Source organism: Lontra canadensis, unplaced genomic scaffold, assembly GCF_010015895.1.
Source record: "Lontra canadensis isolate GAN:19392208 unplaced genomic scaffold, GSC_riverotter_1.0 scaffold125, whole genome shotgun sequence".
NCBI classification, from domain to species: domain Eukaryota; kingdom Metazoa; phylum Chordata; class Mammalia; order Carnivora; family Mustelidae; genus Lontra; species Lontra canadensis.
The window spans coordinates 4,986,653-5,010,372 of NW_022631119.1; the positions used below are offsets into that span (position 1 = coordinate 4,986,653).

A 23,720-nucleotide genomic window follows, 5' to 3' on the forward strand; every position below is an offset into this window, starting at 1 on the left:
GTGTGTGTGTGTGTGTGTGTATGTATATGTATATGTATATGTATATAGACTGGTGAATAGAACAGAACCACACACTTGATTTTGGGTGTATTTTGGTCTGTTAGAAGAAACAGCCTCCCAAAATTTTAAAGAATGAAAAACATAGGGGCACCTGGGTGACTCAGCATGTTAAGCCTCTGCCTTCAGCTCTGGTCATGATCTCAGGATCCTGTGATCAAGACCCACATTGGGCTCTCTGCTCAGTGGGGAGCCTGCTCCCCCTCCCCCGCCTCTCTGCCTACTTGTGATATCTGTCTGTCAAATAAATAAATAAAATCTTTAAAAGAAAGAAAGAAAGAAAAACTTATATATATACACGCAAATAAGGGTAAACACTATGAAGGGATGGAATATGAGTGTAAAGATGATAATTTTAAAAGATTCTAAAAAAGGAATTAATAAGAAGTTGGTTGAAAAAAGAAAAAAAAAGGAAAGAATGTGATCATGCTGGAGACTAGAACAAAGCCATGCACTTGATTTAGGGTACATTTTTTATTTGTTAGAAGAAGAAACTGTATCCCAAAATTTTAAAGAAAGAAAAACCTATATGTATACAAAAAATAAGGCTAATTACAATGAAGGGATAGAATATGAGTATAACAATGAAAATTTTAAAAGATTTTTTAAAAGGTATTGATAAGATAAATAGTTAAAAGTGTTAAAATAGGAAAGAGGAAAAAATTTTAAATAGAATAAGAAAAAATAAAAATTAAAAAATTTAACTTTGAAAGATAAAGAATAATGGGGGGAAAAGCTATGAATTTCATACGCCATATTCCCATATTTCTGAGATTTTGCAGTTCTCATTGATTGGTGAACTTGGTCTTGACTGGATGTTCTTGCTGATATTCTGCATGAGGGGCCTGCTACAGTGATTCTCAAATGTCTTTGTCCAAGGTGGAATTGCACCACCCTTGCCAGGGGCCGTGCTAAGTAATCTGCTCGGGTTAGCTCTTGGAAGCTTTTGTTCCCTGAACACTTTCCGTAGAGCTCTGGAGTACAAGAATGAAAAAGGTGGCCTCGCTGTCTCCATAGGAGCCAAGAGCTCGGCCCCACTCCTCAGTGCGCCCTCAGAGAAAAGCCATCAATCCCTCCCATCTCCTTGGTCTCCCGCCACGCTCCGAGCTTACCTGGCCTGTGACCTAGCATTTCTGTCTCTGGCACACCACCCCGTTTGGAGTCTCCAAACCCAGAAGAATCCTGCCACCACTTCTCCTCCCAGAGGATGAAGGTGAGTTTCCTGGATCTGCCAATTGTGTGGTCCCTGCTCGAAGAGCAGTGGTCCAACTGTGCCTCGGATCACAGTTTAAGATAAACCCAAGCTGAGAGCTCACTCCTCAGTTCTGTCTCTGCAGCAGGCTTCCCGGCTCTGATACCTGGGAGCTCTGCCACCCACAGACACCCCAGATCCTTCTGTGACCCTGTGGGTCCTGATACCACACTGTCCCCATGAGGGCTCCACCCCCTGCTTAGCCTCTGGAGCAACATCCCTCAGTGAAGCAGACTTGTAAAATTTCTGATTTTGTGCTCCACTGCTCCACCACTTGCGGGGAGACTGCCACTCCCCCAGTGGTCTATCATCCCCTATGTTGCCTCAGATTAACTTCTCTGCACATCCTACCTTCTGGAAAGTGGTCGATTTTCTGTTCCTAGAATTGCTGCTCATTGCACTACTGGGTATTTACCCCAAAGATGCAGATGTAGTGAAAAGAAGGACCATCAGTACCCCAATGTTCATAGCAGCAATGGCCACAGTCACCAAACTGTGAAAAGAACCAAGATGCCCTTTAACAGACAAATAGATAAGGAAGATGTGGTCCCTATATACTATGGAGTATTATGCTTCCATCAGAAAGGATGATTACCCAACTTTTGTAGCAACATGGACAGTACTGGAAAAGATTATGCTGAGTGAAATAAGTCAAGCAGAGAAAGTCAATTATCATATGGTTTCGCTTATTTGTGGAGTATAAGAAATAACATGGAGGATATGGGGAGACAGAGAGAAGGGAGTTGGGGGAAATTGGAGAGGGAGATGACCCATGAGAGACTGTGGACTCTGAAAAACAATCTGAGGGTTTTGGAGGGGTGGAGGTGGGAGGTTGGGGGAGGCTGGTGGTGGGTATTATGGAGGGCACGTATTGCATGGAGCACTGGGTGTGGTGCATAAACAATGAATTCTGGAACACTGAAAAGAAATTTTTAAAAATAAATAAAAATTTTAAAAAAAGAATTGCTGCTCTTCTTTGATCTCCTGTTGAATATGTAGGTGTTCAGAATGGTTTGATAACTATCTAGCTGAACTCCTGGGACCCAATGATATTAGGTCTTCTACCCCTCCATCATCTTGCTCCTTCTCAAATCTGGGTTTTGTTCTTAAAAAAAAAAAGTGAGCCACAGAGGAGGTGGCCACAAAAGTGGAGAGCAGTCACCTGGTGGCCCCTGCAAAAGAAGCCTCTAGTTCTTTGGGGAGGTTGTGAAGGATGCTTCTAGAGTCTGGTCATGACTATCAGAGGTTCTAAACAGCAGGGTTGGGACTTTTCTTCCCAGAGAGGCCCTCATGGAGCAGTTAGGGATTATTCTAGGTTATTACCTTCATAATCTGTCTCCCTGCCCTCCCCAAGAATCCATGAGCCTCTCAATATTCTTATCACATGTCTTTGCTAAAACTAGCCAGTGTGGATCCTGTTGTTTGCAACTAAGAGCCTTGGTACATACAGGGAGAAAGGGGCTTATTCAAGAGACAGCAATGAGGCCATCTGGTAGAGAAGGGGGGTGAACAGGGAGATGAGGTTAGAAGGCTTTGTTAGGCTTAACAGGTGATTTGAACAGAGGGTACATAATCTATGGCTGCATGTAGACAGTCACAGATGGGATGGTGGGGATCAGGGATGGGGGTGCTGTGATTGTCTGGGCAGGAGGTGACCACAGACAGGCCAGGATGGGGGTGAGAAGAGGATCAGAAGTGGGTGAATTTGGGGGCACCTGGGTGGCTCAGTGGGTTAAAGCCTCTGCTTTCGGCTCGGGTCATGATCCTGGTGTCCTGGGATCGAGCCCCACATCGGGCCCTCTGCTCAGCAGGGAGCCTGCTTCCTTCCCTCTCTCTGCCTGCCTCTCTACCTACTTGTGATCTCTGTCTGTAAAATAAATAAATAAAATCTTTAAAAAAAAAAAAAAAAAAAGAAGTGGGTGAATTTGGAAACACTTTGAAAGTACAGCCAGTGGGATTTGCTGATGAATGTATGGGAGAGAGACAGACAGAGCAACAGAGACAAAGAAAGGGAGAAAAAGAGGGAAAGAGAGAGAGGTCAAGGGTGACTTGATGGTTGCAATGAAACCTCAATTCATCATCAGGAAAAGGGGAACAATACTGGAGAAGGTCATCATGAGCAGTCTCTATAATCACAGGTATAAAGCATTTTGCACATTTCATGTACCACTGTCATCCCTATTTACTATGGTGTGTTTTGGGACAATTCATGCAAACCCATCATCTTTGTCCTGGAAGCCCCCAAACCCTCCATGTCTCCCCTAAGATTCCAAGAAAGGCCTCCATCATGCTCCAATTTCTTCAAAAACATCTGCCCCTTTACTTGGTGCCCCTTACAAGGAAAATAGGGCCTGGACTCAGGGAAACTCCCCCCACGCACACACCACCAACTCCACAGGCTCTGAGGATTTACCAGTCCAGGAGTCTCTTTCCAAAAGACTTCCAGGCTCCCTGCTCTAGCCTTCTTTCTGTTTCTCTCTCACATTCAGTCTCCCATCTGTCGCCTCCTGGCCACTGCCCACCTGGCCTCCCCAGTCCTGCCCAAATCCTGCCTGCAAATTCTAAATTCAGATGGTGCAGTTGCTTCACTTATATAAACTGAGATTTTCCCTCCAGCCAATCCAGTGGTTCGTGGGTTTTGCTTGCTTTACAATTTCCTGGGGAACTCTCAAGATACCAGTGTCTGAGCCGCAGTCCCTGAGATTCCCCTGGTCTTAATGATTACACTCTATCAGGGGTTCTCAAACTTTAATGGCCATTGGATTCAGCTGGAAGTCTTGTTAACACATGAATTGCTGGATTCTAGCCCCAGAATTGCTGATTCTGTAGTTCAGACAATGGGCATTTCTGACAAGTTCCAAGGTGAAGCTGATGCTTCCAGTCCAAGGACCACACACACAGAAAAGAAGTAGCAACTATTTCCATAGCCAGAAATTAGAGGCAAAGCTAGGTGAGGTTGACTTCCCTCCCTGATCAACTATCCATCTATACATCCATCTATCCACCCATCCATCCATCCATCCATCCATCCATCCAGCATCTGTTCCAATCCATGGCCCAGTCTGGCCTCCCCTCTCCCTGCCATGTCCTATCTCTTCAGTCCATCCATCCAACAGGTAGGACCACAGGTCCAGTCTTAGTCCTGGTGACACCCTCAAGAGCCTAGAAACCTGGGGAGATGCTGTTATATTGTGAGGATCTCATCACCAGGCATCCAAGCGAATGTGCCACCACCTTTGCAAATCTCCCACATGGGGGTTAAGAAGGCAAGCTCTGAAATCAGGCAGACCAGACTTTAAATATGACTCCACCGCCTACCAGTTTCATGGCTTGAAATAGATGACTTTATTTCTCTGTGCCTCAGTTTCCTCATCAGAAAGTGGGACACATATTTAAAAAGACTATAGATAGATAGATATTTATTTATTTATTTGGGACAATGGGTGAGTGAGAATGAGAGGGAGAGAGTATCTGAAGCAGACTGCACTGAGTGCAGAGCCCACCATGGGACTTGACCCCATGGACAGCGAGATCATGACCTGAGCTAAAACCAAGAGTTGGATGCTTAACTGACTGAGCCACCCAGGTGCCCCCCAAAGTGGGACACATTTAGAACAGTGGCTACTATAAGGTAAGCACTTGAATGTAGCCATGATGGCTTATGATTTCCCATCTATCCTGCTAAAGGCTCACCTCCAACACTCTCACTCCAGGCATGCCTCTCTCTGGTCCTCTGCGGACTCACTCTCCCTCACTGAGAGATAACAGTGGTGGCCTTACTATTGAGGTCCACCCTCCATCACTCATGCTGTGAGCTGAGACCCCTGCCCTGCCACTGTCCTCAAGATCACTCCATGCTGAGGGACCAAAACAGTAAACACTTGGTCATCCTGGGCACATAGTAAGAGCTCATTAATATTTGATGAGAGAATGGACAAGCAAATTCTTAGGTACTGAGAAGACCATGGTTCCTGCCCCTCTATGGGACTTGAAACTGGGTACTGCTGCAGCAAGTGAGAAGCCGGGGGACCTTAAAGGATACATGTGAGGGGAAAAGCTGAGCCAGACAGCAGGGTCAGGTGAAGGGAGACAGGTGATCAGTGAGAAGGAGACCTACAAGGTCAGGGTGGAGAGAGACCTGCGGAGACGTACTTGAGTGGTCCAGGTGGGCAAACACAGGCAAGGAGCAAGTCAGAGTCCAATGGGAGTCTTAGCTCTTCTGCCTCACCTGATCCTATCATCTGGTTCTCCTCACCAGCCTCTCTAACCTGTCTGCCCTCACCTCTCTCCCTCCCCTAACTTCCCTTCAATTCTCTCACTCACCCGTCCCAACACCCACCTCTCTACCACCCCACCCTGCACTTAAACTTCTCACTTGTTCTTCTCCCTTCACCTGCCTTGCCTCCCTCTCCCTCCTCAGTCACTCCTCACAGATCTCCCCCCTTCATCTTTAATCCTCCACCTCTATTTTTCTAGTCTGTCCACCTTCACTTATCCTCCATTTGTCTTTTCTCTCATATCCTTTTCGCTGATAGGGGCTGCCTGTTTCCCACCCAGGACCCCTCAGTTGTCTTCAGGACTTCTGAGAGCCCTCGGGTGAGATCTGGGCTGTGGACCTCAGAGCAGGGAAGGGACTTAAGAGGCATCAGGATGTTTCAGACCTGCACAGAAGAGAGGGGCAAGAGGTGGGGAGGAGGATATAGAAAAGGCTGAGGAGGAGATGGAGGTCCCCTGGGATTGGGATCTGGGCTTGGAATCTGAGGTTCTGCAGCAAAAGTCAAAAGCTGGTGGAGCCAGTCCACCTCCTCTACCCTTAGGTGACCCTACGTGCCCCTTTCTGCCCATGTCCCACCTTCTTCCCTTGAGGATGCACCCCTGTTTTCTCCCATGGTCCCCCACCCACCCTGATGCTGCAGTAGAGGTCCTGAGAGACACATCAGAGAACCCAAGGTGGCGGTGGAAGTGAGGCTGAGACCCCACTCAGGGTCCCCTGATGCAGCTCTTTCCACCCCCACTCTTCCCAACCCCCCATCACCCAGCCCTACCCAGACCACCCAGGACAAGTTTGGCCATTTTCAGGACCACTGCAAAGCAAGAAAGGCAAATTGCAGAAAAATGTATTCCATATGATTGACACCGCTTTTGTAAAAGCAACAAGAATATGTGCGACAAACCTGCATGCGCTGTTAGTATAGGGAAAGCTGTGAGTTAAAAATGGTTATCTTTGGGACGCCTGGGTGGCTCAGTTGGTTGGACGACTGCCTTCGGCTCAGGTCATGATCCCGGAGTCCCTGGATCGAGTCCCGCATCGGGCTCCCAGCTCCATGGGGAGTCCGTTTCTCCCTCTGACCTTCTCCTCGCTCATGCTCTCTCTCACTGCCTCTCTCTCAAATAAATAAATAAAATCTTTCAAAAAAAAAATGGTTATCTTTGGGGGTTCGAGTGGGAAAGGGAGGGGTGGAGAGGGACGTAAGAAAAAAAGAGGAATCATTTAAGCTGAATGGAAAAATACTCCTGGGATCAATTTTTTTCTTTTAGTACATTTTTTTATCAACTTAAATTTTTTTATTTTAAAATACTAAAAACTTACAAGAAGTTGTAAAAATACTGCAGAGGAGTTCCCCGTATCCATCCTTACATAACTATAGCACACTTTCAAACTAGGAAACTGACACTGTCACAATACAATTAACTAGATTACACACCTTACTGGGACTTGAGCTTTCGAATACGTTCATTTCTTTTTGTCTGTCTTTGTGTATGATTCAGTGACATTTCATCACATGTATAAATAAACACCACAATCAAAATACAGAATTGTCTCCTCACCCCAAAGAAACACCCAAGGGCCATGCCTTTACAGTCACAGCATCCCTCTGCTGTTACCCTCCTGACCTGTTCTTCATCTCTATAATTTTGTCATTGCAAGAATGTGATATAAATGGAATCATATATCATGTAACCTTTTGAGATTGGCTTTTTTCACTCAGCACAATGTCCTTAAAAGCCACCCAACTAAAATTTAAAAAAAAAAAGCCATCCAACTGTCTGTCTCACTAGTTCCTTCCTTTTTATTGCTGAGTACTATTCCATTGTACAGAGTGCCAATAATGGGATATTTAACTATTCACCTGTTGAAGGACATGTGGATCATTCCTAGCTTGAGGTTACTACAATTACTAATATTAAATATTTTAGCTAGTACCAATAATTTATTGGGCTATTAAAAGTATCATAAGGAACACCTGGTTGGCTTAGTCAAAAGACAATGCAGCTCTTGATCTCAGAGTGATAATTTCAAGCCCCATATTGGGCATGGAGCCTACTTTTTAAAAAGTGTCATGAATATTTGTATCAGATTTTTGTGTCAACACATTTTTATTCCTCCAGGGTAAAATGTCCCTGAGTATGATTAAGGAGTCATGCAGTTTAAGTGTATATTTAACTTTTTAAGAAACTGCCAATTGTTTTCTAGAGTGGCTGTGCCATTTTGCACTCCCACCAACAACATAGGAGAGTTCATTTCTTTGAATCCTCACCAGCATTTGGTCTAATCAGTATTATTCTAATTAGCTATACTAATAGGTGTATAGTGGTTGTTCATCATTTAATCTGCATTTCCCTAGTGGTAAGCAATACTGACATCTTTTCTTGTATTTATATACCATCTGAATATTCTTTTTAGTGAAATGTCAATGTCCTTTGCCAATTTTCTAATTGGATTTTTTTTATTTTTTAATTGATGAGTTTGAGAGTTTTTTTATGATTGATTGATTTTGAGAGAGATAGAGAGAGAGTGAGCATAAGCAGGAGGGAGAGAATCTCAAGCAGACTCTGCATTGAGTATGGAGCCCTAGATGGGGCTCAATCCCACAGCCCTGAGATCACCACCTAAGCTGAAACCAAGAGTCAGATGCTTAACCAGCTGCATCATCTAGGTTTCCCCTTGAGGGTTTGTTTGTTTGTTTTTTAAAGATTTTATTTATTTATTTGACAGACAGAGATCACAAGTAGGCAGAGAGGCAGGCAGAGAGAGGAGGGAGCAGGCTCCCTGCTGAGCAGCGACCCCGATGTGGGGCTCGATCCCAGGACCCTGGGATCATGACCTGAGCCGAAGGCAGAGGCGTTAACCCACTGAGCCACCCAGGCGCCCCCCCCCCCTGAGAGTTTTTAAAACTCTCCTAGATACCAGTCCTTGTCAGATATATGGTTTGCTAATACTTCCTTCCAGTCAGTTATTTATTTTCCTATGCTGTTAACAGAGTCTTTCACAGAGCAAGTCTTTAATTTTTATAAAGTCCAATTGATCCTTTATGTTTTTTAAAGGATTAAAGGATTTTTAAGGGCGCCTGGGTGGCTCAGTGGGTTAAAGCCTCTGCCTTCGGCTCAGGTCATGGTCCCAGGGTTCTGGGATCGAGGCCCGCATCAGGCTCTCTGCTCGGCAGGGAGTCTGCTTCCTCCTCTCTCTCTGACTGCCTCTCTGCCTACTTGTGATCTCTCTATCAAATAAATAAATAAAATCTTTTTTTAAAAAAAGGATTTTTAAAAGATTTTATTTATTCATTTGAGAGAGAGACAGTGAGAGAGAGCACAAGAAGTAAGAAGGTCGGAGGGAGAAGCAGACTGCCCATGGAGCAGGGAGCCTGATGCGGGACTTGATCCCAGGACTCTGGGATCATGACCCTAGCTGAAGGCAGTCGCTTAACCAACTGAGCCACCCAGGTGCCCGAAGATTAAAGGATTTTTTGAAGGATTATGCTTTGATTGTCAAGTCTAAGAATTCTGTCTAACCTACATATAGGCCATTTACATTTAATGTAATTTTTAAAAGATTTTATTTATTTATTTATTGAGAGAGAGTGCGTATGAGCAGGGCGGGGAGGGACAGAGGGAAAGGGTATGAGAGAAACTCAAACAAGTTCCACCTTCAGCACAGAGCCTGACAGAGAGCTTGATCTCATGACCCTGAGATTATGACCTGAGCTGAAATCAAGAGTCAGACACTTAACAAACTGAGCCATGCAGGCACCCCCTACATTTAATGTAATTGTTAATATGGTAGGACTGAAGTCTGCCATTGCATTTTTCTCTTCTTTTTAATTTTCTTTCCTTTTCTTTTGCTTTCTCCTGCCTTCCTGTGAATCACCTGAACATTTTTTAGTGTTTCATTTTGCTTTATCAAGAGTGATTTTGCATATATTTCTTTGTGTAGGTTTGTTTTTCTTTTTAGTCATTGCACTAGGATTTCACTATACATATAAATATAGCTTATCACGGCATTTCATTATTGACCTTTTACCCTTCCAATGAAGTGCAGAAATATTACTATTTAGGTCCCTTTACCCTCTCTGCTTTATAAATACATAAGTATCTTAACTATCTTTTTAAATGCATTGAGAATAATATCAGACAGTAGAATACTTTACTTTCAAACATCCAACATTATTTTTAAAACTTCCAAGGAAGACAGTCTATTATATTTACCTACATACTTACCCATTCTATATGCCTATCTTCATTTCTGATATTCTAGGTTTCCTTTGGTTTTCATTATCTTTCTGTTTGAAGAATGCCCGTAATTTTTTTAATACAGGTCTGCTGATAACAAGCTTTCTGTTTTCTTCACTTAAAAATGCCTTTATTTCACCTTTCCTGAAGAGTATTTTCACTGGATAAAGAAGTCTTGGTTGACAGTTCTTTTCTTTCAAGATTTGAAAAATGTGCCACTTTCTCCTGGCCTCCATGGATTCTGAAGAGAAATCTGCTGTCAGTCAAATTATTGTTCCCCTATAAAATGTAATTTGTCATTTCTCTTTGATTTCTTTCTTCCTCTTTATAAGATTTTATTTATTTATGACAGAGAGAGATAGCAAGAGAGGGAACACAAGCACGGGAGAGCTGGAGAGGGAGAAGCAGGCTCACCACTGAGCAAAGAGCCCAATATGTGGCTCAATATGGGGCTCAATCCCAGGATGCTGGGATCATGATCTGAGCCAAAGGCAGATGCTTAACAATTGAGCCACCCAGGCACCCCTTTTTCTCTTTCTTTCCTTCTTTTCTTTCTTTCTTTCTTTCTTTCTTTCTTTCTTTCTTTCTTTCTTTCTTTCCTTCCTTCCTTCCTTCCTTCCTCTCTTTCTTGTCTTCCTTTTTTCTCTTTCTTTCTTTCTTTCTTTTTCTCCTTCCTTCCTTCTTCTCTTCCTTTTCTTCCTTTTTTCTTTCTTTATTTCTCTTTTCTTTCTTTCTTTTTCCTTCCTTCCTTTCTTGCTCTTTCTTCTCTTCCTTTTTTTTCTTTTCTTTCTTTCTTTCTTTCCTTTCTTCCTTCTTCTCTTCCTTCTCTTCATTTTTTCTTTCTTTTTCTTTTCTTTCTTCTTCTTTCTTTCCTTCCTTACTTCTTCTCTTTCCTTTTTTTCTTTTTCTCTTCTTTCTCTTTTCTTTCTTTCTCTTTCCTTTCTTCTTCCTTCCTTCCTCTCTTTCTTCTCTTCCTTTTTTCTTCTTTCTTTCTCTTTCTTTTTTCTTTCTCTCTCCTTCCTTCCTTCCTTCCTTCTTCTCTTCCCTTTCTTTTCTTCCTTTTCTCTTTCTTTCTTTTTTCTTTTTCTTTCCTTCCTTCTTCCTTCCTTCCTTCTTTCCTTCTTTCCTTCCCTCTTTCTCAAATTCCAAGAAGGCTTTATTATATACAGAGGGGAGGGGTTCAGTCCTTCTTGACTATTGCTTTCCTTGTGACTCCTGGGACATTGCTCAGCTCCTCTCTTTCTCTTGGCATAGATGTGTGTCTCCACCCTTTTCTTGATGGACTTAAGACAGGCTTGTCCTTGGAGACCTTGCACAGCTCTATGGCATGTCAGGCATAAAGGGCAAAGCCGCTCATCTCTCCAATCACGTCCTGCTTGAACATGGTGTGCTTCGTGGTGCGCCCGCAGCGATGACCACGCCTCGGCTTGCTCATGTTCTTACTCAACTTGCGACCGTTGTTGCGGCCCCTGCCGTAGGGCAGCGCTCAAAGTTGGGGCTGCTGCTCCTCTCTGGCTCCTGAGGCAGAACGCTAGTTACTGTCAAGATTCTTTGTCCTTAGTTTTCAGAAGTTTGATTACGATGTGCCTGGATATGGCTTTCTTCACTTTATCCTATTTGGGATTTACTCAGCTTCTTGAATCTGTAGACTACCTAAGGGTAATTTACCAGATATCCAGTATTTCAGCCATTATTTCTTCAAATATTTTTTTCAGATCAAAGTTTCTTTCTGCCTTTCTCCTGGAACTTCAGTAATATAAATATTACATCTTTCGTTATTGTCCCCAAAGTCCCTGAAGCTCCTTTCATCTCAATTGAGACCAAAAAAAAAAAAAAAAAATCTACTTCTCTTTTGTGTAGACTTCAATCTGTTTACTCTCTGTTATTCAGACTGGATAATTTGTTTTCTTTTCTTTCTTAAGATATTTGTTTATTTATTATTTATTTATTTGAGAGTGAGAGAGAAAGAGCATGAGTGGGGGAGGGGCAGAGGAAGAGAGAATCTCAAGCAGACTCCCCACTGAGCAGGCAGCCCTAGGCAGGGCTGGATCTCACAACCCTGAAATCATGACCTAAGCTAAAGGCAGCCACTTAACCAGCTGAGCCACCCAGGCTCCCCAGAGTGGATAATTTCTATTGGCCTATTATCAAGATCACCAACTCTTTCCTCTCTCATCTCCATTCTTCCATGGAGATGAATGAGTTTATTCCAGTGAATTTTATTTCAGTTACTGTATTTTCAGTTCTAAGTTTTTCATCTGGTTCTCTATGTTTTCTAATTCTTTCTGAGATGACATATATTTTTTGAGGGGGGAGGGGCAGAGGGAGAAAGAGAGAGAGAGAGACTCTTAAGCTGGCTCCATGCTCAGCTCAGCATGGAACCTGACAAGGGGCTTGATCTCACAACCCAGAGATCATGACCTGAGCCAAAATCAAGAGTTGGACGCTTAACCAAATGAGCCACCCAGGTGCCCCTGAGACTCTATATTTTTTAATTTGTTTCAAGAGGGTTCATGAGTGCTCCTTGAAGCATTTTTACAAGTTCCTTTAAAATTCTTGTCAGATAATTCCAGTATCTGTGTCATCTTGGTGTTGGCATCTACTTATTGGCTTTTCCCATTCTATTTAAGATTTTCTTGATTCTTAAAATATTGAGTATAATGAATTATTTTCTATTATACCCTGGATGTTTAGGATATTATGAGACTATAATTCCATTTTAAAAGTGTTACTGCCAAGGCAATAATCAGAGCTCTGTTTGCACATCCCCAGTACCAGTCACCTTGCACAGTGGCTGAATCACAATTTTTGGAGTTTTGGATAATTTGTTGTACAGTTATTGTAAGAAGAGAGAGAAAGAGACAGAGACAGAGAGATCCACTTGTATATAGAAGGGGAGATTGTCTATGTATGAATATATGTGTGCTTATATAATTATTTTATGCTCTGGGCCATAGAGGTATGTGAGCAATGGAGTAAAATGGCTTTGAGGCTCTTGGTGGGGTGGGGATTGATGGTGACAGGACCCCAACCACAGTTTGGGGGAATGGAGAGCTGGGCTGGACGTCTGAGATGGCTCATCCACATGGCTGACAGTTGATGCCTAGTGAGGATGAGAGCATGGTGGTCATCCTTCTCACATGGCAGCTACCCTTCCCCTTGAGTGAGAGTCTCAAGAGAACCAACTAAGCTGCCCTTTTCTGACTTAGCCTCAGAGGTCATACAGCACCTCTGGTTACACATGAGCTACTAAGGCCAGCCCAGATCCAGGGGAAGGGCACAGAATCACTTCAAAGGATTTGAAGACATGTTTTAAAGCTACCACAGCCTTCCTTCCAGCTACAGAGTATTTACATTCTTTCCACATGCAGGATTCGCTCTTCCTACAACCTCGGAATTCTCGTCTATTTTGTAGCAGACTCATAGTCAAGGTCCACAAGCCTCGCCATCTAGATCAGAGCCAGGTGTTGTGGAGGTGCCATGATTGCTGGAAAATTAGAACTCCGGAGCACTTCCAGAGCAAGGGAAGCAGTTGCAACTATTTGGGAAACCAGTAGATGAATTATTTAGGACTGCACTGCCTGTTATGGTAGCCATCAGCCACATACACCAATTAAATTTAAATTAAAGAAAAATGAGGAGTACCTGGTTGACTCAATCAGTTGGGCATCAGACTATTGACTTGGGCTTGGGACAACATCTCCAGGTTGCGGTATGGAGCCCTGCCTTGGGCTCTGTCCTCCAGTCGGCTTGAGATTCTTTCTCCCTCTCCGTCTGCCCCTCCCCATGCTCACATGCACACACTCTCTCAAATAAATAAATAAATAAATAAATAAATAAACCCTTTAATTAATTAATTAAACAAAAATGGAAAAACCTGAAAATTCAATTTCTCCATTGCACTAGCTAAATTTTAAGCACTCAATAGCTCCATGTGGCTAGTGGTTACTGTACTGGACAGCATGGACATAGAACCCTTCCAACCTTGCAGAAAGTTCTACTGAATAGTGCTAACTAGACAATAGAAGTTCAGGTATACTCTGTGCCCCAGAAATCCACTCTGAATATATATCTTAATCTGGAGTCTCCCAAAAGTTTGCCCTGAGCCAAGAGGACAGTGGTTTATTTGGGAGGTATCCCCTAGAAACACAGGTGAGCAGAGAAATTGGGACCAGAGGAGAAAAAAAGCCAAAAATGGTGCAGAGTCTGGACCACACTGAGGCAAGTGAGGCACCAGGGCACTTGCCTGAACCTGAGAGGGAGTGCCTCCTTGAAGTTTACACCCCCACGACCTTACTTCCCCACCCTTGTCCCAGCCCCTGAAGGGCAACTGCTGTGAGCCACTAGGGTTCATGCCCACCAGGCAGGGACCCTCTAAGGACTCAAGGAGTCATGCAGAACACGGCTTCGAATCAACCCACTGAGGAAAAGAGAAGCAAAAGTATTTATTCCCTGGCTCCCACCCCTTTCTGGTGGAAGATTGCCCCTGGGGAAGTAATCTAGGTGCTTCCAGTCTGTTCTGCAGGCAGATGGGAGAAAGACCTCAGATGGAGAAGAAAGATACAGGCATATGAGGTGGGAAGGTGTCAGGGTGTTCATGAACCGCCCACCAGAGCTACAAGTGAGTGAGAAAAATGAGCTGAGGGGATATGGTGGCGGGTGCTATGGCATGTCCTAGAAGACCTCCCATGGAGGGGATGTGTACAAGCCTTCGGGTGATGGGGAGCCGGAAGACTACCTAAGCGCCCATCACTGGAGGAGTAGATAAGTGAACGTGCTGTGGGCACACCATGGGCTATAATGCAGCAGTTAGGAGAACTTGGTGTATGCCACTATATGGAGAGATCTCCAGAACATAAGTTGAAAAAAAAAAAAAAGGAAGAGATAGAATGAAATTTATAGCACAATCCCATTTATGCAGATTGGAAGACATATACACACACACAGTCACAAATGATAAAGACACATCTTCCCAGCTATATATCAAATGCCTTAAAGTGGGTGCCTGCGGGTGGGTGGGGTGGGAGTGGGGATCGGGTGCAGGAAGTGGGGGGAAAACCCTAGAAAGTCTTTCATGGGCCAATTGCAATTCTGTGTTATGATCTGAAGAGTATGATTAATAACTCTCTGCACCTAAGGGCCAAGAAAAAAAAATAAGGGAATGAAAAACATAAAGTGCCCACACATCAAAGCAATTCCCTACCTGCTACACAATTATTATTACCGCGGGAGGTGATGATAACAAAGCAACCAGACTCCATCTGCCTTCTGGAAGCCCTCCTCACTGCCTTCTCCCCAGGCAGCCCCTCCAGTCCCCAGCAAGTTCTCTTGCCCCCATCGAATGAGGAGCTCTCTACCCTTTCCTGCTACCCAGAGGGGGAGACAGGAGAACTGGCTGGCTATGACTCCCACAGGTTCTCACCTTCTTCTCTGGGTGTACATTGAGCAGGGGGTAAGCGTACGAGACTCCCTTCAAACCCCAGCTCTGCCATTAGCCAGCTGTGGGACCTTAAGCAAGTCATTTTTCCTTCCTGTGCCTCCGTTTTCTAGCTGGTAAAATGGGAACAAGCATAAAAGTAACAACTCACAGGAATGTTCAGAGTATAAAATGAGTTCCCAGAACTAGCTTAAACCGATGGGGGAAGTGCCCTCTCTTGCATCCACACAGCCTCACCACTCATCCTCTGCCCTTCCTTCACCCAGTCCCTGCCCTGCTGTGACCACTTCCTATCCTTCTACCTGCCTTGGCCTCAATCGGTGGATTCCCAAAATTCCAGGAACTCCTAAACTAGGTCAGGAAATCCTTAGGCTTTGCCCTGGGATCAAATTTCAGTTTCTCTTTCCTTCCGTTCTGGGCTCATCTGGCCCCACCCACACCTGTGAGCTCACCTTGCGGCTTCCAGAAAAGACTGTCACCCCCTGCTCCCTTTCTCCTGCAGCTGACTTTTTTGTGCCTCATTCTCCTCCCATGAGCTGTCAGAAAGCAGCACACCTGACTCCTTACCTGACCCCACCCACTCCCGCCTTTCAAGTCATTGTGAAAATCACAATTTCCATTTGCCTTTTCCCTTTACACACATCAGCCAGGACTGCTCACTTAGCCTGCCTAAAAAACGGAGCCATGCAGCCAGGGAAGCAGTTGCGATATGATCATGGCCATGGCGTGGGTCCTGCTGCTGGTAACTGCAGGGCTAAGCATGGCCACAGCTGGCCCCGTCCCCACTTCTAAGCCCGCCACAACCTGGAAGGGCTGTGACATTGGCAGGTTCAAATCTCTGTCACCACGGGAGCTGGAAGCCTTCAAGATGGCCAAGGATGCCTTGGTGAGTCCCTATGATTGTGGATTAACCTCTACTCCTCCTGCTTTGGCCCAGGTGCCACCTGGCTACAGTGGGCTAACCTCTATCCTCCTGCGATGGGCTAGCCTCTGTCCTTTCTGCTCTCCTTTGAGGTCAGCCTCCATCCTTGTTGCTATGAGCTAGCCTCCAGCCTTCCTACTGTGGGCTAAACCTCTGCTCTTACTCTCTAGGAAAATTCACTAAAAAACTGGAGTTGCATCTCCCGCCTCTTTCCTAGAAACCGGGACCTGAGACAGCTGCAGGTGAGTTGGAAGTGAGGCCATACTTGCCCTCACCTGGCCCCTCTCCCTCAGTCTTTAAGTGGCCCCTTGCCTCCTTTATCTCACCTGTCCTCCCCTCTGTCTGGTCTCCCCTCTCCTGTCCTGTGCCACCCCCAACAGCCCTGCCACACCCCCACCCCCCATCCCTGTCCTTCCTCAACTGCTACCTTGACCCTATCCCTCCCTTGGGTCCCTTTCCCATCCAAGTACTAACCAGGCCCGACCCTGCTTAGCTTCCGAGAGCAGACAAGATCAGGTGCATTCAGGGTGGTATGGCCGTAGACCCTTAGGTCCCTTTCTATCACCTCTTTGCCTCTCCCCACATCCCTATCTCTTTCACCTGTCCCCATCACTCTTACCTAATTCCTTCTCATTTCTCCCTTCTTCTCTCTCGGGGTTCTATCTTCCACCCAAGCCCCTTGCCCTGGCCAGCTTGTCACTGTCTAGTCTCAATGCTGATTCCCTCTGTCCCTCTCACCTGTCCTCCCCACCACATTCTCCTTTGTGTCCCCCATCATCTTTCTTCCACTGCCCTTTCCCAGAGTCTGCGCCTCCTTCCTTCACCTTGGTCACCTGTGCAGCCGGCACCCCCTCCCCTTGCTTCCCTAACCTGTCTCTGTTCACCCATCCCCTTCCTGTCTCTCCGAACTTCTATGACCCCCATGAGCCACATTTCACTTGTACCACTTCACTCTTTCTCCTGTATCTTCCCTTAGGTTTCTGCCTCACCTCTATCCTTCATCTGCATCCTTCCGCATGTGTTCCCTTCTCCTGCCTCCTTCTTACCTGACCCATCGCCTGTCCTCATCCTCTGTCACCTATCACCTGCCCCCTTTCCCTGCACTCCTGACCTGCCCCCACGTAACTGGGTCTTCTTGCCTCCGCTTCCTCACCTTTCCACCTTGTCTGTTCTTTCTCACCTCTCATCAGGTGTGGGAGCGCCCCGTGGCCTTGGAGGCTGAGCTGACCTTGACCCTAAAGGTCCTGGAGACCATGGCTGATAGGTTCCAGGGGGGCATCCTGGACCAGCCCCTTCACACTCTGCGCCACATCCACTCTGAGCTCCAGGACTGTGTGAGTGCTCGGGGCACCTGGGTCCTCTCTGTGGGGTCTGGGCATAGGGGACATCACCCCTCTGCCCTAGGCCCCACCTCATACACCACCCTCCTCTGCCCACAGGTCAAGGCTCAGCCCATAGTAGGCCCTCAGCCCCGAGACCGCCTCCACCACTGGCTGCACCGGCTTCATGAGGCCTCAAAGAAGGTGAGTGACTCAAGAGGGGGATGGATGCCCGGGCCCTGAGTGAGGGAGGAGGCGGACACCTGGAAAATGGCAAACATGTTTCCCTTTCTCAGGAGTCTCAAGGCTGCCTCGAGGCCTCTGTCCTGTTCAACCTCTTCCGCCTCCTCAAAAAGGACCTGGAATGTGTCGCCAGTGGAGACCTGTGTGTCTGAGGACCTGGACCCACCCCCAGCCCATGTGGGACCCCAGACCTTAATTGATACACTAAGCCCCAGCCCTGCCTTAAGTTATTTCCTCTCCCCCCTTATTTATGAAGCCGGAGTGCTGACCCAAAAGAAATGCTTGTTTTTCTACTTTTATACAATATGCGCAAGTAAACATGAAGGAATTAGAACCTTCTGTAATAAGTGAGTCCTTGGGTACATGTATGATTGTGAGTCTGCAACTGAGTGTGGGTGTCTGGGAGGTGGAGGTAAAATGTGTAACCGGCTGTGTATATTTGTGTGTGCCTGATTTCCGCGACCATGTGCATGCATGCATTTAAGTGAGTGTCTGCCTGAACCTGGGTCTGACTGTAGGTGCCTAATAGCAAGTTCGCACCCACATGTACGCCGTTCTGTGAACATGTAACACACGTTTATATGTCTCTCTGTCTGTCCCCATCTGTGAACTGGATATCTCTCTGTTCCATGGGCACCTAGGACACAGAGAGGTCTAATCAAGATGATTTATCCTGTAATGAGTATCAGAAACTCAACTCAAGTGGGGAAAGCAAAAGTGAGTTTATTATCACACATAACAAAAAGTCAGCTCACAGGGCTGGTCTAGGACAGGTTAATTCATTATTCAGCAATGTCTTTGAGAACCAAATTCTTTCCATTTCTGTTGGTTGATTCTTTTTTTTTAAGATTTTTTATTTACTTATTTGACAGACAGAGACCACAAGTAAGCAGAAAGGCAGGCAGAGAGAGAGGGGGAAGCAGGCTCCCCACTGAGTGGAAAGCCTGATGCGGGGCTCGATCCCAGGACCCTGAGATAATGACCCGAGCTGAAGGCAGAGGCTTTAACCCACTGAGCCACCCAGGTGCCCCATCTGTTGGCTGATTCTTACTCTGGCTACCTCATGGTCTCAAGGTGGCAGCCACAGCTCTGGCTGTCACAACCAACCACCTCAAACTTAATGGAGTAAAATGACAACCATTTGATCCTACTCATAGATTCTGTGGGTCACAAATTTGGACAAGGCTCAATGTGGATAGCTTGCCTCTGCTCCACAATGTCTGGGGCCCTGACTCGCCTTCCATAGGTTTTTGTTTTTGTTTTTTAAGGTTTATTTATTTATTTTGGGGGGGGAGGGAGCGCTTATGAGTGGGGGGAGGGGCAGAGAGAGGAGAGAAGCAGACTCCTGGCTGAGCGGGGAACCTGATGTGGAGCTCACTCCAACAACCCCCAAGATCACAACGTGAGCTGAAATCAAGAGTCAGACACCTGGGGCGCCTGGGCAGCTCAGTCGTTAAGCATCTGCCTTCAGTTCAGATCATGATCTCAGGGTCCTGGGAGCGAGCCCCCCTTGGGCTTTCTGCTCAGCAGGGAGCCTGCTTCCCCCTCTCTCTATGCTTGCCTCTCTGCCTACTTGTATCTCTCTGTCAAATAAGTAAATAAAATCTTAAAAAAAAAAAAAAAAGAGGGGCGCCTGGGTGGCTCAGTGAGCTAAGCCTCTGCCTTCGGCCCAGGTCATGATCTCAGGGTCCTGGGATTGAGCCCCACATTGAGCTCTCTGCTCTTTGCCTGCTTCCCCCTCTCTCTGCCTAGTTGTGATCTCTCTCTGTCAAATAAATAAATAAAAACTTAAAAAAAAAAAAGAGTTGGACACTTAACTGACTGATCCACCAAGGTGCCCCTCTTCCACAGTTCTTAAAAGCGAGGAAAACTGCGGCATCTCAAATAAATAAATAAAAGGTTTAATTTATTTATTTGAGAGATATCGCTTCTCGGCCTTTTGGCTAAGATCAAGTGTATTTATTTGAGAGAGTTCATGGGTGGGGGGGAGGGACAAAGGGAGAGGGAACAGCAGACTCCCTGCTGAGCAGCCCCCCCAATGTGGGGCTCAATCCCAGGACCCTGAGATCATGACCTGAGCGGGAGGCAGATGCTTAACCAACTGAGACACCCAGGTGCCCCAATAAATAAAGTATTTTTAAAAATTAAAAAAAAAAATTAAAGAAAACCTTCCAGAGAAACTCCCTATTGGATGTGCATGCTTGTCTCATTGGCCAGAATTTAGTCACATGCTTAAGCCTAAAGCAATCAGTGGCAAGGAAGATATAAGTTGCTCAGCCCATGGCATGAATTTCTTTCCCTTTGTCTGACACCTGCTTTTGGGATTGCCTTGCAGTTTGGGATGGCCATCCAACTGAAGGGCTTCTTAAATTCATTAACATATGTAAGGAATTTAAAACAGTTCTTGGCACAGGTTAAGCCCCACATATGTATTTATTGCTCTTACTCTTATTTTAGAATTTTTTTTCTTGATGCAAAGAAAACTCTTCCATGTGCTCCCTTCGTTCCTGCATACTTCACTAGTATGAGGATGTGAGCTCTGGAGCTGTGGTGGCCATTTTGTGACTAGGAGGCAATGAGCCAAAAGTATGAAGCTATTCTTCTAAGGAAGGTAGAACTAAAGAGTAGGAAATTGGGTCCTTGGCAACATCAGTGAGGCATTGCACCAAAACTCCAAAACTCCTAACTCCAGGCTTCTTATTAAATGAGATAAACAGGGCTTCTGGGTAGCTCAGTGGGTTAAAACCTCTGCTTTCTGCTCAGGTCGTGATCCCGAGGTCCTGGGATTGAGCCCCGTGTTGGGCTTTCTGCTAGGTGGGGAGCCTGCTTTCTCCTCTCTCTGTCTCTGCCTGCCTCTCTGCCTACTTGTGCTCTCTGTCAAATAAATAAATAAAATCTTAAAAAAAAATAAATGAGATAAACAAATGTCTTAAGTCATGTTAATTGCAGCAGAGGTATCCTTACAAATTCATCTCTGTACACCCAGCATAAAGCCTAGAGAAGGTAGTCAATTAATATTTGATAATATGGGGTGCTTGGCTGGCTCAGTTGGTACAGCATGCATGTGACTCTTGATCTCAGGGTCTTGAGTTCAAGCCCCATGTTGGGTGTAGAGCTTATGTTACCAAATATATATATTTGCTAATAAACATTTGAATCATATAGGACATATCTGAACTCTGGCATATGACCCTTTTCAATAGGCATGCCAGAATTACAGTCGCAAATCCCTTCTTGGAGATGCCAAGGCCTAACAAAAAATTTTGAACTGAATATATTTTGGTTTGGCCTGTTCAGCATTCATTTCTCCTGGTAAAGCTCTTCAATTTTCCTTTGGGGACTAACTCCCATTTTCCTACTCCTTCATTTAGTTGAACACGTGACTCAGGTTAGCTCAGTCAGAGCACTCCATCTCCAGAGCACGGTGGCAAGCCCTCCCTTGTCCCCACGCACGACAGCCTCTGTATCCGCTGTTCCCTGTGCCTGAGACATGTCCTATCACTCTCCTGCCACCGCAAAGTCTTCACCTGGTCTGTTCCCATTCATCCCTTATGTCTTAGCTAATACCACCTTCTCCCTCAAAACCATGCACCTTCTGCATGGTGTACCGGGGTTCTTACTGCTTTCATATGTCTAAAAACTTTCCCATCCTACTTTTCTGGTGACTATCTAGGGTCAATCGTATGAAATTGCCGATGTTCTGCCATTTCTAACCTACAAAACTGGCGATTTCATTTGGTTCAAACTCATATTATTTTAGTAACCTCCCCTCCCCCAGACCACACAACCCAGACACCTGACCCCCACCTGGCCAATCAAAGCATTACATTGGATACTACAGTCAGAGCAAGAATGTCATGTGACTCCAGTCAGGCCAATCAGAGCCCTGCCCTTGTTTCCCCCCCCCCACCTCGTTTAGGATTGGAAGAGATTTTGCCATTTTACCTTTGGGGTTATGGTGCTAGAAGCATCAAATCTGTGTCTGTAAATAAATGGCCATTTTCCCCACCTGTTGTTGAAAAGGATGAATCTGAGCTGACAGAAACAGAGAAGAAAAATGAATGAATAAAGTGTCTGGGGAAATTGAGTCCGAGTTGCAGTCTCTAAGGCCAAGTTCCTTGTAGCTTTACCCTTGACAGTCTGCTTCCCAGATTTATGAGATAACAATGCCCACTTTTTAGGTCTAATCCAGGGAAGCTGCATTCCTGTCATTTGCTACCTAAAGACTGACTTATACATGTCCCTGAACCTTGGGGCAGGGTCAGACAGCTCCGCTGGGCTCCCAGGTTCCTGTTCTTCCTACAGCAGTAGGGCTGTGATCGCCCTCAGCTCTGGGAGGGCAGGGACCGAGTCTGTCTGGGTATTCAGTGCCCAGCCCAGGGCCAGGCACAGAAGAGCTACTCAGACATTTCCCTTGGATGATACTATGCCCTCTCTCACCTAGTGTACCTGTTTCTTGGGTTTAGATCTCTCAGTTTTGAAAAACAAGCACGGCTTTGGCATTTACAGATATAACTCTCTACCAAATGAAGGGGTTACAGGTGAAGGAAGGAGGGTGGAGTGCTATCCAAAGAGCTAAACTGGGGACCATGTGGGTCCCAAACATGTCGGGTGGATGCCATAACCTGAGATGGCAGTTTCTGGTTCTGTTTTGAAGACACATACATCCCACCCCACAGCTGGGGTCTCCATGGAAATCAGACATCATATATCACCTCTACAGAAAACCCTCCATTGGCTTCTCTTAACTTGGAGAATAAAATCTGGACTCTTGACCCCAGCCCACAAGGCTCTGCAGAATCTGTTCCCTGCTTGCCTCTCCACCTCCTCCCCTCCCGCTCTCTCACTTGCTCCAGTCCAGACATACTACCTCCAAAACACTAAGGACACTCTTTCCTCAGGGCCTTTGCATGTGCTATTCACTTTGCCTGGAATGCTTTATCCTGGCTCTTCCTACCAGGGATTTCTTCAGCTCCAGTATCATACTCCTTGAGCCCCCAATCTAAAGTGGGCCTCCTGGTCGGTCCCCATCCCTTCCCGTTCTCATTCTTTCCATGGCATTTACCCACCCCCAGACACATCATTTATGTGCTTGTTTACTCTTATCCCCCCTTTACTCTCATCCCCATGCCTAGAATATAAGCTCCATGGGGCAGGGGTTTCTTGTTTTATTTTTTTCACTGTTGTATCCCCTGCACAGCGCCCAGTATACAGTACAGGCTCAATAAAGCTTTATTGGGTGAATCAGAGACAGTATAGTCAGATGGTTGGGTGTGCAGGATTTGGAGGCAATAAGATTTCTAATCGTAGCTCTGCCATTTTGTGGCTGTATGATCTTGGGCAAATTCCTTAACCTCTCAACTTCAGATTCCTGCTCTAGAAAAGTGATTGCACATGCTACAAAGATCTGCTGCAGTGTATAAATGCAATCACGTTTACTGAGTAACTCCATTTTGCTGGGCTCTGGGTTGCATACTCTCTACTTGCATCAGGGAGGGTTCGTGAGCACAGTGCCTGGCGTGTGGGAAGCCCTCAGTATCCAGGAGTCGTGATGATGGAGATGGATGTGTGGCTGGGCCACTGGGTGAGGGAGCCTCATGGCCTGTGAGTCCCTGGTGCTTCTGTCCTTGCTGCCTCCCACCCTGTCTGCCCAGATCCATCCCCCTCCCTCCTGCTCTGTTTCTATTTCTGTCTTCCTCTCCTCCTCCCCAGGCCTCAGGGGGCCCCTGGCTGGCAAGAAGCCTTCTTCCTCCTTCTCCAGGATTGGGAAGCAGTTTCCACTGCGGGCCTCCCCCTCCCCAAGGGCTGGGGCATCCCACCCGACCATCAACCTATGTTCCTTCCCCAGCCACAGCCCTCAGCCTCACCTGAGAAACTCTTCTCCCCATACCATCCTTCGTGTTCCCAGCAGATTCCTGCACCTAGGATCCCTCAGATTCCAGACCCCCGCCAATGAGCATTTTCCCTCATCCCCTCCCCAAG

At 45.9% G+C, this 23,720-nt stretch overlaps 1 protein-coding gene across 1 annotated transcript; it reads left to right on the plus strand.

Moving 5' to 3' along the window:
• The first annotated feature begins 15,919 nt into the window (after positions 1 to 15,919).
• Positions 15,920 to 18,004, plus strand: IFNL1 (interferon lambda 1). Its single transcript, XM_032841903.1, has 5 exons — positions 15,920 to 16,140; positions 16,347 to 16,418; positions 17,367 to 17,510; positions 17,616 to 17,699; positions 17,792 to 18,004. The coding sequence occupies exons 1-5, from the start codon at positions 15,964 to 15,966 to the stop codon at positions 17,888 to 17,890; spliced, it is 576 nt and encodes a 191-aa protein (XP_032697794.1). The 5' UTR covers positions 15,920 to 15,963; the 3' UTR covers positions 17,891 to 18,004.
• The last annotated feature ends 5,716 nt before the right edge of the window (positions 18,005 to 23,720 follow it).

What these genes read in the sequence shown, in the direction of transcription:
- IFNL1 (XM_032841903.1), top strand. Translation starts at nt 15,964, where the DNA reads ATGATCATGGCCATGGCGTGGGTCCTGCTGCTGGTAACTGCAGGGCTA. An exon ending in AGATGGCCAAGGATGCCTTG is followed by an intron (nt 16,141 to 16,346) that starts GTGAGTCCCTAT and finishes CTTACTCTCTAG; the next exon opens with GAAAATTCACTAAAAAACTG. An exon ending in GGGACCTGAGACAGCTGCAG is followed by an intron (nt 16,419 to 17,366) that starts GTGAGTTGGAAG and finishes ACCTCTCATCAG; the next exon opens with GTGTGGGAGCGCCCCGTGGC.